This window comes from Halichoerus grypus, chromosome 10, assembly GCF_964656455.1.
Source record: "Halichoerus grypus chromosome 10, mHalGry1.hap1.1, whole genome shotgun sequence".
In the NCBI taxonomy this organism is placed as follows: Eukaryota; Metazoa; Chordata; class Mammalia; order Carnivora; family Phocidae; genus Halichoerus; species Halichoerus grypus.
In genome coordinates this window covers 123367094-123383293 of record NC_135721.1, presented here as the reverse complement: position 1 = coordinate 123383293, position 16200 = coordinate 123367094, and the positions used below count along the sequence as shown (strand labels likewise).

At 49.2% G+C, this 16200-nt stretch overlaps 1 protein-coding gene across 2 annotated transcripts; it reads right to left on the bottom strand.

Annotated features, from left to right (window-relative positions):
• On the bottom strand, nucleotides 1-15201 carry TTPAL (alpha tocopherol transfer protein like). 2 transcript variants are annotated; one of them, XM_036096050.2, is made up of 6 exons: nucleotides 15081-15201; nucleotides 14522-14580; nucleotides 11242-11701; nucleotides 8545-8738; nucleotides 6572-6682; nucleotides 1-4302 (listed from the first exon to the last, which is right to left on the bottom strand). In XM_036096050.2, exons 3-6 carry the CDS (start codon nucleotides 11684-11686, stop codon nucleotides 4024-4026), a joined length of 1029 nt encoding a protein of 342 aa, XP_035951943.1. In that variant the 5' UTR covers nucleotides 11687-11701; nucleotides 14522-14580; nucleotides 15081-15201; the 3' UTR covers nucleotides 1-4023. The 2 variants fall into 2 exon arrangements, with proteins under 2 accessions (XP_035951943.1, XP_035951944.1); XM_036096051.2 differs by lacking the exon at nucleotides 14522-14580 and having other exon boundaries at nucleotides 15081-15195.
• Nucleotides 15202-16200: the final 999 nt, after the last annotated feature.

Genomic DNA, 16200 nt, shown 5'->3' with positions numbered 1-16200 from the left:
TACAGCCTTACAGGATTTTTATTAAGACCCAGTCATGCATACTAAAATTACATGTTTTCACCACTTTGACGTAGAAAATGCACTAGAAAAATAAACTTTTGGTCAAAACAAACACTGAAGTAGATGAATCCACCACCACGTGTCCATATACTCAAAGCTAAACTGAATTTCAGTTTGAAGCGAGGAATGTGACCAGTGGCTGAAATGGTGCCCCAGTCTGGTCAGAAAATCAGCCCGCCTCCCACCCTGTCAGCATGGGATCAGAGGCTCTTGGCCCCTGAGAGGCCTCAGGCATCTCACCCGTGACAGGTTACCACCTGATGTGCCAAGAGGCGGACGCATAGCCCAAGACTCCCCAACAGCAGCTGACTTTCTGCCCAACTAAATGTGCTGCCCGGTGAGCCCAAAGGAGAAACAGTGAATTGGCAAACGGCCAGTTCATCACTAGTACCTCCACGAGTCACACCGGGCCTTCCTGTGGAGCAAGCTCTGTTAGGAGGAATACCTGTCCCTTGCATTTCAAGCAAACCAGTTTTGAGTCGGGATAGCAGAAAGGAATTTACTTTAGATTTACAAAATTAACAAGTCCCAATACCGAGAGACATCACCAGACGGACCTCTTTCCTGAACAGCGAGATGTTTCTGTTTGGTGTCTCCGCACATCCACAGAACAGCCACACTGATGCAATCATTACCTTGGCTAACCCTTCACTTCCTCAATGGAAGAAGAGGCTTCAAAGGAAAACCTTAAAAGCTAAAGACTTTAAAATGAAGTAATATAATAATGCCACAACAGTACCACAGCTTTTGCCTACCCAAGTGAAAAAGTAATCCTGTAACTGATTGGAGAATCCGGTGGCATTTAAAGAACCTGCCCACCGGGAGAATTCAGAAAGGCTCAGTAGCTCACAGGAATCCGGGGGGAAATACCTCTTCCTGTCCTCTGAGTCTGGCAGAAATGTAGTATCTTACAAGCTGAACTGAAGTGTTTGTAAACCTCTAAGGACAAGTGGCTCCTTGTGAAAACGAGATGAAGTATGGGGAAGCTAAAGCCACTTCTGCCCAAAGCAGGTAAGCTCGGGAGAGGAAGCCAGAGTTGCACAGTTGTTTCTGCACATTTCTTCCAGCCTCTCTCCGTGAAGGTAGAACAGGATTCCAGGAAGAGGCATAATTTTCCAGATTCTATAGAAGAGAAGAGGAAGAAAACCCCCATATTACCTAAGCTTACAGATTCATTTGGGAGCTTCAGATGTCAATTCATTCAGATCTGCATTTCCTATAAAGTAATCCAGATGGGGGAAAAAAAGAAAAAGGCCTCTAAAAGGTAGAGTACAATGTCCCTCTGGCAGTAAAGCCAAATGATGCCTAAAATGGAGGGTTCAGAGCTCAGAGTGGGGATCCCTTTTATCATGTGATTGAGGGGTGTTCAGTGGCTCATCCAAGGCCACAGCAGTGTAAAGCCAGAACTCAGGTCTCCTGGTACACTCCTCCTTTCCCTTTCCTATACCACAGTACCCTGAATTTAGGGAAAAGTTACTTTTCAGATGTTTGTGAAATAGGCCAGAACCTTTCCCTGAAGGAAAACACTCCCAGTTCTCCCTGTGCTCACTTGTTTGTCCCATCAGTGTACCCCGCTCCTGAATCAGGCTCCCTTGGTCCCTTCGTCATTCTCCCACCCCGCTGGGGCAGCTCTATACAGACACCTGGTGAAGCCGCACAGAAACTGCCTTGATTTTCACCCAGGGAGGTCCTGCTTTCACAGCTTGGTTCAAACCCCCTGAGGTGTCCAAACTATTTGATCTCTCTTTGGAACCAAAATAAAACACAGCAGCTGCAGAAGGCAGACAAATCTTGGCTCTGACTCCTTGGGCCAACTGGAAAGGCCTAGGAAATGGGCAACATCCCGGTCTTGGAGATACCTGTCTAGGTGAGCTTACACACACGCAAGCTTTTAAAGTCAAATGGACACGGGCAAAACTGGCCAGGAACACAGTGCAACGTGTAAACTGGGAAACTCGGTGGGGCTGAACAGTTCATTTCTCCCTCTATCTAGCTTGGGGGTGGTGGTGGTTTTGTTTTTTAATCTCTCTTTCCTCTCTGAGGTTGAAAATCGCCTCTAACCAATTCCCACATCCAAGCAGTTGGGTTCTGAACCTTCTACTTTAGCCATCCTACTTGTGCTACTGAGATCTTTTCAGCAGTGCTGGTCACACTGTCCTTGGCAGATGGAACTGGAGGCTGCCAGGGGTCTGCATGCTGGCACTTCCAGCTCTGCCAGGTCCTAGAGGATCCAGAGTTAGTATCTACAGGGAAGAGCCTTCCCTGGAGTTGGCACTAATGAGGTGAATCATTTTCACCACCAACTTCTCCATGCATTTTAAACAGTGCTATGAAGATGAAGAGCTTATTAACAATAGACTGGCCTCTGCCTTTCAGAGCACTGTCCTCTTCCTACCTGAGCTGTTGTCCCCTTGCCCGGTGGCCTCATAAATGCATGGAGAAGGTACTTAGACAACACATAGTACTTGTCGCTTTTTAATGCCATAATTTTCAAGGAATGAATACGAAAGGAAATCGGTCAAGAGCCACCAGCTGAACCACCTAGTTGGATGGTTGGGCTAAGGCTGAAGTTTTGACAGGAAGGGTCTAAAGTGCTGAAACAGAGAACTAACATTTGGTCTCGCTGGCTAGACTCAAGTCAGTCCGCCCACACGAGAGAGAGAAATCCAAGCGTATCTGGGAGGGCGGGGGCCCCAGAAGTGATCCAGCGATTACCCGCTCGTGCATTCGTTTCCAGAGACCAAAATTTAAGAATCCCAAGTAATTTAGCCATTCCCTGCTCCCAGGTTTCCAGTGTACTGCCAGAGCCTTGGGGATAGAAGGAATTCCCATGAACTCTGGTCATTTCACCTGCCCTTTTCCAGTTTAACCCTTCCTACAAAAAGGAAGTTGGCTGTCGCCAGGTCCCAGGAATACACATATTACTTTCCTTAAAGGCAGGGCCAATTGGTAATACATGCCTCTTGGGAAGGCCCTGGTGTACCACAAAAAAAGCAGGATCCAACCACTTGCCTCTAGAGAGCCATTTTTCTAGGCAGAAAACCACTGTCTAGCATTCAATAACTAAACCAAATCCCAGAACGTCAGCAACCAAGGCCCTAGGCGTCATTTCATCCTGCTTCATTTTACAGATGAGAAGGCTGAGGCCCACAGAGGCCCAGGTCTTGTCCAGGGTCGCACTTCTGGGGATGAAGCCCTGCTCTCTTCATTCCTGGGCCAGAATTCTTTCAGCTCCTCAGGCCTGGCATCCAGCATTTTAGATTGAGTAAAATCACATACCTCTAGGATCCTGTATGATTCTATTGAGAACCAGGGCTAAGGCTTTATGGGTTTGGGGAAAACTTCAGTTTCCATTGCAAGAGTCAGTCAATGAATCCCAGAGGTGCTTTCAAGTCTCTGGCTCCCAAATTTGATCAGGAAGTGCTGCTTATGTCCTGATGCTCCCATGATGATTTGATTAAGGTGCTTTCCAAACCCAGTGTGGCAGCTGGGGCCTGGGCCTCAAACTAGAAATTTCCTGATGAGCAACACAAGTCTGTAGTTAGGGTTCAGGTGAAAGACACAAAATCCCAAAGTCTCCTAGTGTGGCCACCTTGTAGGCTCGGCCAGGTTCTTTCATAGGAGTGTGCTGATCAGGTGGTTTTCTCCTGGAATGTGGAACCAAAATGACTTTGGTCCTGATTTTTCTTGTTCCAAGATCTCTAAGAACCAGATACAGCTTCCAGATTATGGTTGCAAACTGGGATTCCAAACGTTTGGGAATCACTGGGGACATTTTCCATATCTTCCATGGATTAATTCAAGAGTCACCAAGGGCTTACCCCATGGCTTACCCTCAGAGCTCTACAGGCTGCAATTTAATTACAAGGAGCAAGACAGACTCCATGGCACCTCAGACTCTCCTTGCGCCTCTCCAAAGAAAAAGGAAAGGATTTAAAGATGGCGGCACTCACAGGGGACTGGCTAATAGCAGGAATAGAGCTGTGATTTCACGGCCCGCAGAGAATCATCACACTGCGCATCTGGGGTCAGACCCTCAGGAGGCGGGGCCTGGCCCAGGATGCTGTCGCAGACAGGGACAGGTTGGCAGAACTCTCTCACGAAGTCCTCCTCCGAGGCCAGCAGCACTGCATTCCAGGCGGTGATGTCCAGCTCTCCAGCCGTGCCCCCATACTCCTTGGGGAGAATGCTTCTGGGAAGACTTGTGTGCAGAGAGTTCAGGTCGGACCCGTGGAGGAAGAACTAAAGGGGAAATGGAAACACATGAGCTCTCAGGTTAATCAGTATCAGTCACCTGAAGGCCAGGTAGGTGCTCAACCATCTGTTGAATGAATAAAGGAACAGCTGATGGCAACTGGACCCTTCCAGTTCCTCGAAAAGCTTGAGGATCCTTAATTCCCTTCCTACATCCCATGCTCTGTTGGCTGCTCCTTCAAAAGACATCCAGAATCCAACCACTCTGTGGCCCACCTCGTGGAACCCTGCCACCCCCACTTCTCCCCTGGGTTCCCACGACAGCCTCAGCCTGGTCTCCCTACTCGCAGCCTGTTCTGCAGTCTCAGCTCTTCTCGGCACCAGTCAGATCATGCCACTCCTTTCCGCGCGGCCTGCCAGTGCTCCCACCTCACGCGCGCCAGGGGCCGGAGTGCTCCCACCTCACGCGCGCCAGAGGCCGGGGTGCTCCCACCTCATGCGCGCCAGAGGCCGAAGTCCGCACGCCGCCCCTCCGCCCCTCCACCCCTCCGTCCCCTTCCCTCTGCTGCTGCTCCTGCACGCCCGATGTGCTCCCGCCCAATGTGCTCCCACCTGGGGGCGGTGCCGCTGCTGGTCCTCCGAGATCTGTAAGCGCTCTCCCTCACCTCTGCCAAGTCTGCTCAAAGGCCAGCTTCTCTGCGACGCCATCCCTAACCCCCCTACTGGATGCTACAACCCCTTGGCCCTGTCCTGTACTGGCCCCTTTCTCTGCTTATTTTTTCTCCACAGCACCTATCACATCTTAATACTAGATAATATACATCCACTGTCTGTGTCTCTAGCATGTAAGCTCTCCCGGGCAGGGAGGGGCAGAGATTTTGGTCTATGTTGTTCATCTAGAACATACTTGTGCCAGTAGTTGATAAATATTTTTGAAAGAATGAATGAACATTTGAAGGACGAAATGAACAAGATTATGGACCACAAATAAGGTCATTTCATAGATAAAAAAGGCCTGTTCCAAAGACTGCTTTGGCTTTAAAAGCAGGTTCCAAACAGGATCTCCAGGTACTAAGATAGGTTCAAACCCAGGCCACTAAATTAGCAGTTCTCCAACCTGACTGTGCATCAGAATCACATAAGATTTTAAAAGCACAAACTCTTTGGCTCCACCCCTGAACTGGAGTTAAAATCTTCAGGGAGGGTGCCTGGGTGGCTCAGTCGTTAAGTGTCTGCCTTCAGCTCAGGTCATGATCCCGGGGTCCTGGGATCGAGCCCTGCATCGGGCCCCCTGCTCAGCAGGGAGTCTGCTTCTCCCTCTCCCACTCCCCCTGCTTGTATTCCCTCTCTCGCTTGCTCTGTCAAGTAAATAAATAGAATCTTAAAAAAAAAAAAAAAAAAAAACGGTTTCAGTAGAGTGGAAAGTATAGATTCTTTAAAAAAAAAAATCTTCAGGGAAAGGGCCTGGGAATCTGGATTTTATTTTATTTTAGTAAAGATTTTCAGTAATCTCTATACCCAACATGGGGCTCGGACTTACAACCCTGAGATCAAGAGTAGCACATTCCACCAACTGAGCCAGCCAGGTGCCCCCTGTCTGTATTTTAAATTCCTTCCCTTGCAACTTTGAGATTCTCTCTCTGTTTCCTCTTTGAAAAAGTACAAAATGGAAGACCCAGTCTCTGGAGGGACCACAATGTTCCTAGGCCTAGGGAAGAAGGAGAAAAATACCACTCATCACATGCGATCACAGTACTAGCAAAGGTTGAGAAGTGGCTCTTCTAGGTCAGAGAGGATCATCTTTCAAAGTGCCATCTATACTTCCTTAAACGACAGGTAAGCTAAAACTCACTTATCTCATAAACCATGAATTATTCCACAAACTTGATACAGCAAGACAACAAATCAGGTAAATAGAAGGGCGTAAAATAGCATTTTTAAACCCCAAGGAGCTGTAGTAAGAAATCACCATAACTTTTTAACTACCTGCCCAATACTACCCTTCTCCCTGTCCTCTCACACATGAAATACAATGTTGGTTCACTGTGTCCAGGCCAGGATATTAAAGAGTCTAAATGACTACACAGCATTTTAACTCTTCTGAGAGCTACCTCCTCTGCTCTCTCCTGTCAAATATTATATCCTATTCATTTTATCTTCTTTTCACAGAAAGGATTGTTCACTTATTTTATCTGTAACTCTGTACTTTCCAAATTAATCATCCCAGGGCAAAAATAATAAACTAAGAGAAGTTTATTGATGTCACAAATAAGGGAGCAAAAAAAAAAAAAAACAAGTCAATAGAATCATCACTTACTCTGTTTGCTATTTTCTCCTTCAGAAATGGTTTTATGATGGCAAAAATGCCTTTAAATATTCGAGGTTCATTCACTACATGCACTGCTTTTATCCGAATGGGGAAGCCATCCTGCAGGGGAGGGGAAGGAGAAATTAGAACACGTGGGGCCCCCACAGACTGTCCACAGCTGCCTTCCTCCTTTAAATCTTCTTCAGGCCCCCAAATCAATTTGGCCTGACTCTCATGGCCTCCTCAAAGCCAGCCCACGTGGGAGCTAACCAGGAAGACAAGCCTCAGAGAGAGAGAGTCTTTCTTGGGGCCTAAACTTAGGCCAACAAGTGAAGAGCTGCTCCTCTTGTGGCAAAAAAAAACCAAACCAAAACAAGACAAAAAACAAAAACGAGAGCCTGTGTGGATGGATCTAGCAAACATCAGACCTTCAGGATCGGTGTTGCCAAAGGGTATTTCTCAGGACGGTACTAGGTGTGATGCAGAAAAGGTTCCATGGTAGGTAAAGAAGTTTGAGAATAGCACGCTATGTAGTCACATGGGTTTCCTTCACTGCAGGACTGTCCTGTGCAAATGTTCACAGTCACTTTCTCAAGAAAGGGACATGCTACACCACATTTCCCAGACTTATTTAACCCTGGAACTTTCTCCCCCCAGATCACCTTAGAAGACTAGAAAACACAGATCCAAACTCCTTCTCCTGATACTTGAATCTACGCAGACAAATCTACGCAGGGGCATCGAAAGAAGAGTGGAAGCTAAGGGAAGCCAGAATATTGGCTCCGCATTTCTGATAATGACCAACGTGATGCTGATGTTTAAATGATCAGCCTGGCACCCAGTTGGGGGCTCACAGGCATTGTGGGATTCACAGAGGAAACTGCTGTATCTCTGGTGCCCCACAGCTCACGAGGCAGCACCCACGGGCTGGCCAGAGGGAACGAGGAGCCAGAACGGTTAGAGCCGTGAGCCTCAGGCCAGGCTACCCTGCAAGGGCTGTGTCCCCATCCGTCAAAATGGAAGAGTAATTTGTGCTCACTTCAGCAGCACATGTACTAAAAAGAAAACATAATCTTTGCCTTGTTTATCTCAGACGAGGCCCTGCAGGACTGAATGAGTTATAATGACTGTGAAAGCACTTTGCAAACTATTGAACATTGTGCACATACGGGAGGAACTTTCTCGTTCCCACACTTGGGTTCTTTTTTTTTTTTTTGGTGGGCAGCAAAGCAAGGTTTATTGAGCAATAGCAAAATGATAGTACAAAGCTCCTGAAGAGGGAGGGGACCTGAGAGGGTTGCCCCGCGCCTGTGTTCTAAAACACAGAACACGGGGCTGCCTGGGTGGCTGAGTCAGTTGAGCATCCTCCGACTCTTGATGTCGGCTCAGGTCATGATCTCAGGGTCATGAGATCAAGCCCTGCCTTGGGACTCTGCACCGGGGATGGAGTCTGGTGAGATTCTCTCCCTCTGCCCTACCCCGTGCACGTGCGTGCGTGGGCACGCTCTCTCTAAAAAACAAAAAAACAAAACAAAAAGCACATAACACCTGAGATGTGAAAGCATCTATCCAAAACAGTACAACAGGCTCCCCATCCCCAGGTCCCAGAGGGCGGGACGGGATCTAGCATATCAGCCAGAAACACAAATTCTCAGTTTCATTTGTTAGAATTGCTCCTCTATCTTCTGGAGAAAGAAAAAAAAAAGAAGAAAAAAAACATGCAGAAAGCATTTTTCTGGCTGTTTGGGCTCTTGCCCTAAAGCTGATCCTGCCCAGACTGAAGGGACCTCAGAAACTATGGGAGAACCTTACGAGAATAAGTGGTAAATAGGACATTTACATTTCTTCCCATAATGCTTTTGTATCTGTCGGATTGTAGGAGAAGTGGGGTTTGTGTATCACGTGGGACCGGCAGTGAACAAGGCCCCCCGGGGAAAGCCCAAACCGCCACGGAACAGGCACACGACAAACAGGGGCCATACCTGAAGGATGCCAATCACCTTTTTGGCTATAAAAGGGCCAAAGTGAGATGCTTTTGATAAGCTCACTCCTTTGTAGTCTGCAAGAATTACAATTCCATTCACCTGGGTTTCTTCAGACTGAATGAGTTTCTCTAATGTCAAGTATATGGCTCGGATGTTTTCGGTAATTGGATAGTTGCTCGGTATCCATCTGTCTGAGGTCATAAGAAATGGACAGAACATTACAGAGGTGAATACAAACAAGTCTTCACAGGCTAAGATTTATCTCCTTGCTAGAACTCTTGTTTAAAAATGGAAAGAAAGATACTCTACTGGCATGACTCTATTTAGGTTACTAAATGGGACACCTTAGCAGCAGCTGATGTTAATTCCAAAGGGAGCAAGCAGCACATTCTGAAAAGGAAATGCAACTGAGTGCTGAAGTTAAAAGCCTGAGCTCTGAAGTCAGACACACGGGGACGGGGGAGGTTGGAATCTTACTAGCTGTGTGAGCTACCTCCTCACTCTGAGCCCGCATCGCCTCAGAAGTAGAATGGGATAGTAATACTAACCTTAATGGACATCTGTGCCGTCTGCCAACAGATACGTGCCCAGATTTTCATACCACTGCCCTGAGCCTCCTCTTCCCACGCTAACCTTGCGGTTTGGGTACCACTGACCTGCCTCCTGGCTGCGGGGGTGGGCGTGGTCAATGCGGGTCTTACATCCTCCTGGCCACAGTGTGTGACCCAAGCTTGATCAAACAGAGCCAAGGGGACTCAATTCTGTGACCGCGGCCCTTTGGAAAGAAAAGATCCCTCTTCCCTCTTGTATTGGTGAGGCTGGGAGCCTGAGACTCAGGGGCCCCAGGAGGCAAGGGCTGGCCTGAGAATGAAGCATGTGCCAAGGAAGACAGAGATGGAGACAGTTTTCCAGTGCTGTGCTCTGTGCCACATCCCCTTTCTGGGCCAGATGCTCCCTTAGTATTCCCCATATATTTAAGGAATCCTTCCTTTCCCTGGAAGAAGACGGAAATGACACTTTTGACTGTTAACTGCTATTCTCAAGAAAATCCCACCTGTGGGTCCTTTTCTTAGGAAGACAAAACTCCACATGACTGCCACCACCAAGGGGACATGTAATATGTGCAAAATTCCTATGAACAAAATCTTTGTCCAAAAGCTGTGCCAGCTTGCTGTTGAATGTTCCTGCCAATTAAACCTGCTTCTACATAACTGAATGTCATCCTTTTCAATAACATATGTCCCCAAAGAGGCAAAGCTAATACCCAGTTGAGAACAAAACCTTCTCAGTATGCCTCCTCCTAAAGAGTTGCGTTGGTGGGGAAGGGTCTAGTTCTGCTCCAGACACATGGGGGAAAAAGTCATCTCACAGGCAAAGGGTTGAAATCGTGCAAGCAAAGGGTTGAAACCACACAAGCAAAGAGGTGAAACCAGTGTGCTAATCTGTTTTGTAATATCCTTATGAGTTGAGTACAGAGAAGTAGCAGAAAAAAACCTGCTGACTGGTTCCTAGGTCTCCTGGTGCTCTAAAATCTCCACTGCGTTGCTTATTTTAAAATAAACAACCCTAATTTTGGAAAGGGCCTAAAACAGCAGGTAAAGCAGTTAACACTGTGCCTGGTACACAGTAAAGGCTCAAGAGGATGGTTTAGTCTCCAAAAAGGATTTGGTAAATGACCAAACTGATGGCGATGTGGCTTTAAAGGCAGAGAAAAAGCGCAGGGAGGTCACCACTCCCCGTTAGGCGTCCCTCCAAGAGGACTAGGTACGAGTCAGCAGAAGAGGGCTGCCGGCAGGCATGTTCTCCTGATCCTGGCTTGGTTGGGAGAACACTGCAATTTTAGTTTCATATTTTGTCTCTGCTCTGGTCTGATGGAGAATGTTAAGGCCGTGGGGGTGGGAACCCGTGGACAACGCTCCTTTACTCCTGAGTTGATAGCGCATTTGGCGCCCCTAATTAAAGCTACTGCCAGGGAAATGTAAGATGTGCTGATTACCATCAGTAAGTGCTGAGATCGAAAAGTGAATCAATGGCTTAACCAAGTAGAGGAAAGGAGGGAGAGGAGAAGAGGCACACGGTGGACGGACACCCTTCCAGTTGTCCGCCCAGCCCCCACGGATGCCTGCCTCACCCACTCACAAAGGAGGGACGGGCAGGCCTGCTCGTACCCTATGACCAGGGCAGATTCTCAACGCTAGAACTCGGGAATTTGCATGGAGGAACTTGACTGGGTGGCCCAGGAAGCCTGGGCACTAAGGGGTAGGAGATCTTGCCAGGGCCACAGAGGCAGCAAAAGCCAATCTACAGGAAGAAGAGTGAAGAAGATATGCACAGCACAGCACAAATGTGTGGCCCAGAGAAATACACAGATTGATAGAGGCAGAGACGGGGGGAATGGCTGGCTTAGTTCCTGATGGGGGAACGAACTGGATTCTGGTTCTGGGGCCTGGGGCCCCGGGAAAGCGGCTACACTTTCAGCTCCCTGGTTCTGCGGGATGCTCCTGTTTCATTAGACTAATTCCTCCCCTTTTTCCTAAGCCGGGTTGAGTAGCTTTTTGTCATTTGTTATCCAAAGAGCTTTGACTAAACAGGGGAGAAGGCAAACAGGAAAAGGTGAGGGAGAGAGGGTGCGGGGCACACGCATCCCACACAGAGCCGGGCATGCAGGCACCTGCCCACCGTCTCGGGCAATACCTGGGCGCATGCAGAGGATATGGCAGCCCCGGGGGTCGGTGTGGGGCAGCACGGTGAGGAATCCAGAAGCGAGGACATCCTTTAAGGCCGATGGCTTCAGGTTGTTGAAGACCTCGGGCCAGCTTCTCCTGCAGCTGTGGTAGTTGACCAGGAGCTGCAGGGCCCGGTCGTAATCGAACTTGCGGGCTCGGAGGAAGCGTAGCAGGAAGGCGTCGTCCAGGGAGGTGCTCAGGTTCGGGCACTCCTTCCGCACCATGTCACGGAGGGCCTGCACGTCTCGAAGTCTCCATTCGGGCTTCTCCTGCAGCTCCTCCCTGGCTTTGGTGACCAGGTCTTCCGTCAGCGAGCACACGTAGCCGGGAGGCTCGGCCGGCGGTGGCAGCTCATTTTCCGAGAGCGAGGCCACAGAGGGGCTGGTTCGCAGAGAGTCACTTTCTTCTGACATTAGCTACCAGGTTTCCTGCCAAAACACGAACCCCGAGCCCAGTGAATGAAGCCCAGCGCCGCTCATTTCAGGGCAGCACCATGTGGTGGGGGGTGCTTCTGTCAGCTTGGGGGTTCTTAGCTGCAATGAAGTGGCTCGGAAGCCCGTGCCCAGGTCCCACCCCAGACTGAATGGAGGATCCCCACCGAGGCCCCCGAGCAGCCGCAGCAGGACACACACAGTCCTCACCCAACGCCATGGCCTTGTTTACAGATGTACGAATGCTTGTTCGACCTACTTGTAATTCGAGAAATGTGAACTAAAACAACTCTGAAAGTCAGATTGGCAAAAGTACAAAATGGGTGCGGAGATGCTTGCTGGGGGTCAGAGAATAAATTGGCCTAGCCTCTTCAGGGGGCAGTTTGGCGATATCTACCAAAGTTTAAAACCACACACCCTTCGGCTCAGCATCCTGCTTCGAGAACATATACTTGTGTGTGTGCGTAAAATATACACACAAGGATGATCACTTCAAGTATTGATTATGATGGGAAAAGAGAGGAAATACTTTAACTGCATACCAGTTGGAGACTGGTTAAATAATATGATCCTAAGTATGGGATACTATTCACTCATGAAAAGGAATTAGGCAGGCTTTTATGAACTGACACACTAAGGAAAAGAAAGCAAGTTGCAGAACAGTGTGCATAAAATAATCTCATATTTTTAAAAATATGTACCTATATACTGAGTGCACCTAAAATTTCTGTAAGGAAATAAACTGTTACCAGTGGTTCCCTCTAGGGAAGAGTACTGGACAACAGGACATTTAAGGAGGGAGACTTTTTACTGTGCTGTTTGACTTTTTCACCATATACACACATGACTTATCATGATGGCTGTGAAACCGGGCTGATTGGCTCTCCCTCGGGGATGGAGCATAACTGATGCATGGCCCCAGCTGCTATCCCTCTGGATCCTCCATCCAGTGGATGCCACTTTCCAGACTGTCCCCAGCCAATGACTGAATGAAATGGGGGCCTCTTCTAACAGGCAACTTTGCCTTGAGGTTCAGCCTGAACCTTCCCGGGGAACTGCCCTGCAGTCCACGACTCCCTGCCCAAACCTCCTTCCCGGGTGGCTGGACTCCTCTATCCTTGTCTAAAGGCTCTGACTTCTACAGCTCCCCTCCCTTTCCTGCTTCACAGGTGCTGCCTCCAATTAATTTCTTGCATGCCTAATCTCACCCCGGTGTCTGCTTCTTGAAAGATCTGAACACATTTATTAAATAAAAGACAAAAACAAAACAGCTGCTTTAGCTATCCCAAGAATAAGGTAGCAGCAGCTGTCCAGTTCCAAAGCCCAAGCTCTTGTCCACAGACTACCACTGGTCCCTGACTCCGAGCTCAAGGAGAGCAGGGACCATCTCAGGGGTCTCTGCACGTAGCCAGTGCCCAGGTCACTCCCCCTAAATCTTAGGTCTGCCCACTCTGTTCCTTGCATTCTAACCTCCAGCCCCTCCCAGCTGCTTTCACTTCCTCCCAAAGCTGTGTTTTCTTGTCTTGTTCACATCCTGTTTCCTCTGGCTAGCTTGTTCTTCCTCCAGTTCTTCACCTGATCAATACTGATTCATCCTTAAGTCCCAATTAGATGCCACTTCATGCATTCAACAAATACCTAGTACTTTACTATGTCCCAGGCCCTCTTCCAGGCACTGAAGGTACATCAGTGAACAACAACTACAAAAAATAGTGCCTTTGTTGAACTTAGATTCTAGTGGGAGAGGGAGACTATAAGCAAGATAAACTGTATAATAACCAGATGAAAGTGCTATGGGGATGGGGTGCCTGGGTGGCTCAGTCGTTAAGCGTCTGCCTTCGGCTCAGGTCATGGTCCCAGGGTCCTGGGATCGAGCCCCACATCGGGCTCCTTGCTCGGCCGGGAGCCTGCTTCTCCCTCTCCCATTCCCCCTGCTTGTGTTCCCTGTGTCTCTCTGTCAAATAAATAAATAAAATCTTAAAAAAAAAAAAAGTGCTATGGGGAGAAATAAAGCAGGGAAAAGGGTTGGATGTACTTGGGAATAGGGACTGCAATTTTAAATAGGATGGTCAGGGATGATTTGTTCATGCAAATGAAATTTGAAGAAAGATGGAGATGAGGGAGCAAGCTATGCAGACACCTGGGAGAACAAGGGCAAAGCCAGAGGCAGAAACACACCTGGCTTTTTCAAAGAACAGCGAGGAGGCCAGTATGGCTAGAGCCAAATGAACAAGGTGGAGAATATTAGCAGATGAACTTATAGAGGTCCCGGGGGCCCCACTGGTACAGGGCTTTGAGAGCCAGTAAGAACTCTGACTTTTACTGAGTTTGGTGGGACCCGTCTGAGTAGAGTGACACGATCTGATTTCTATTTTAAAGGATTGCTCGACTGTCTAGCAAATGGATTGATTGTAAGGGGATAAGGACAGAAGTAAAGAGACCATCCAGAGGCTACTGCAGTAACCCAGGTAAGAGATGATGGTGCCTGAAGCAGGAAGCCTTCTCCAACCTCCAGACCAGGGTAGGAGCCTCCCTACCAGGAGCTCTTTGGCATAGCACTCTCCCTCTGTTGTAATTGTCTGTAGGCAATTGGCGAGCAACATCCGTATCTGTCTTGTTCATCACCTTAAACCCATCACCTAACAAAAGCGTCAGACATAGTCTGCACTCCATAAATATTTGCTGAATGAGTTAAATCCGCTTGGTGGAGGAATGCTAAGTGAGGAATTGAACAACAATCACGGTTCACAGGACCCACCCTGGGCTGTTTCCATGGGAGTCACCAACAGATGCCTGTAATCCCAATCCAGTGCTTACCTGGGAGACAGACTGTAGTGTCCATAGGCTATAGGCCTAGCCTGGCACATGACGGTGCTCTGTAAATATTAGCGGACGATAGGAGGTTAAGTGATGTGTCGGAGGGTACACACCTAGTCGAGGATGTGTCTGGCCCCACACCGGGCCCTACCCTCCACCTGGAGCTTCCTGATTAATCTCCAGGGCCTCGGTAGCGTCAGGCTCAGAGCAGGACTCGGTCTCGAGAATGAAATGATGGATGGGCGTATGGATGGGGGCAAATACCATTTGTTACCGTGAAGCCTGGAATCTTCCTCACCTGCAGCCCATCATGTTGTGACATCGCTTTCCTCCCCACCCCACCAAGAGGCCAGAAAGCCATCGCTCCCGGAGCCCCAGAGACCCCATGTCCCGTCGACAACCTTCTGAGGCCCCCCACTTCCGGCTGTCACCCCTTCCCCAGGTGTCCCCATTTCCTGGGGTCTCTCTCCTTGAGTCCCTCAACTTCCGGTTATTCCTCCCTCTCAGGGGTCCCTCTCCCCAACCCCCATGACACACGGGAGGACTCGTGGGCACTCACCGGCCGGGCTACGGGGCGGAGCGCGGGTCTATCGGCAGCGGGAGCCTCGTCCGGCAGCGCGCACAGAACCGACCCGCACTCCCTGCCCGGCCGGCCCGGCCCCTCGCGCCGGAAGTGACGTCCACGGGGCGTGAGAAGGCGAGGCACCGCCCGTGAGTGCGCATGTGCACATCTCGCCGCAGTGCCGGCGCTCTGTCCCCACCTAGCGGCCAAGTCTGCGCGCTGGGGGAGTCCGGCCGGCGGAGAGGCTAGTCGGGAGGGTCAGGGAGAATGAGGCCCCGGGAGAAAGAAGGAAAGAAACTAGAACATGCCACCATGTACCTGGCGTTTTATATCCACTGTCTTACTGAATCCTCGTATTTATGGAATCCCCCTCTTTCATGGAAGGAAATTGGCAGTCAGTGAAGTGTAAAGGGTTTCCAACCTAGACCTCGGGATTGGCATTCCAGGATTCTTCCCACCGCAGCTGCCATCGGGACAGGGGGCTGCAAAGGGGGAGATGCCCATCCAGAGGACATCTGTCTGTCTGTAGCTGAGTGACCGCAGGCCTCAGTTTCCTCATATGTAACATGATTCTTGCTTTGAAAGCCCCATTGAATAATTACTTGTGTCCTGCTTTGGGGCTCATAAAGTCCCCTTCAGAAAGTGGTAGCTTGAAAAAAGGTGTTCCTGCCCCACCCCCCGTTCATTAAACTCCAGCACCATCACCCCCACCCCCGCCCCAACATAGATTTCATGCAACTACGGCTTTGAGACAAAGCTCCTCGGTCGCTGTCTCGAGCAGAGTAAAGACACAAAACCATTTCTAGAGAGAAATTCTGTGGCCTGGGAGGACTGGGAGCTCAAAGGTGTATCCAAGAGATGACCTTAAACAATCCCTTCCTTTCCCGACCCCAGAGGCAAGAGGAGCCCTGGGAGATTGGAACTGACCCATGAGGCCCGCGAGAACATGGCAATTTCTGCCAGATCCCAGATTGTTGAGGAAAGTAGGGGAGCCCGAGAGTTGTAAGTTTTGACTCCTGCTCCGGCTCCACCACTTCTAGGATAAAATACAGAGCACTCAGTTAAATTTAAATTTCAGATAAACAACAATTTCTTTTTAAGTGTAAGTATGGCTCAT

Coding starts and splice junctions, on each gene's coding strand:
- TTPAL (XM_036096050.2), bottom strand. CDS start 11,686: ATGTCAGAAGAAAGTGACTCTCTGCGAACCAGCCCCTCTGTGGCCTCG. Junction 8,739..11,241: donor TATCCTCTGCATGCGCCCAG/GTATTGCCCGAG, acceptor TTATGACCTCAG/ACAGATGGATACCGAGCAAC. Junction 6,683..8,544: donor AGGTGATTGGCATCCTTCAG/GTATGGCCCCTG, acceptor CCTCCCCTGCAG/GATGGCTTCCCCATTCGGAT.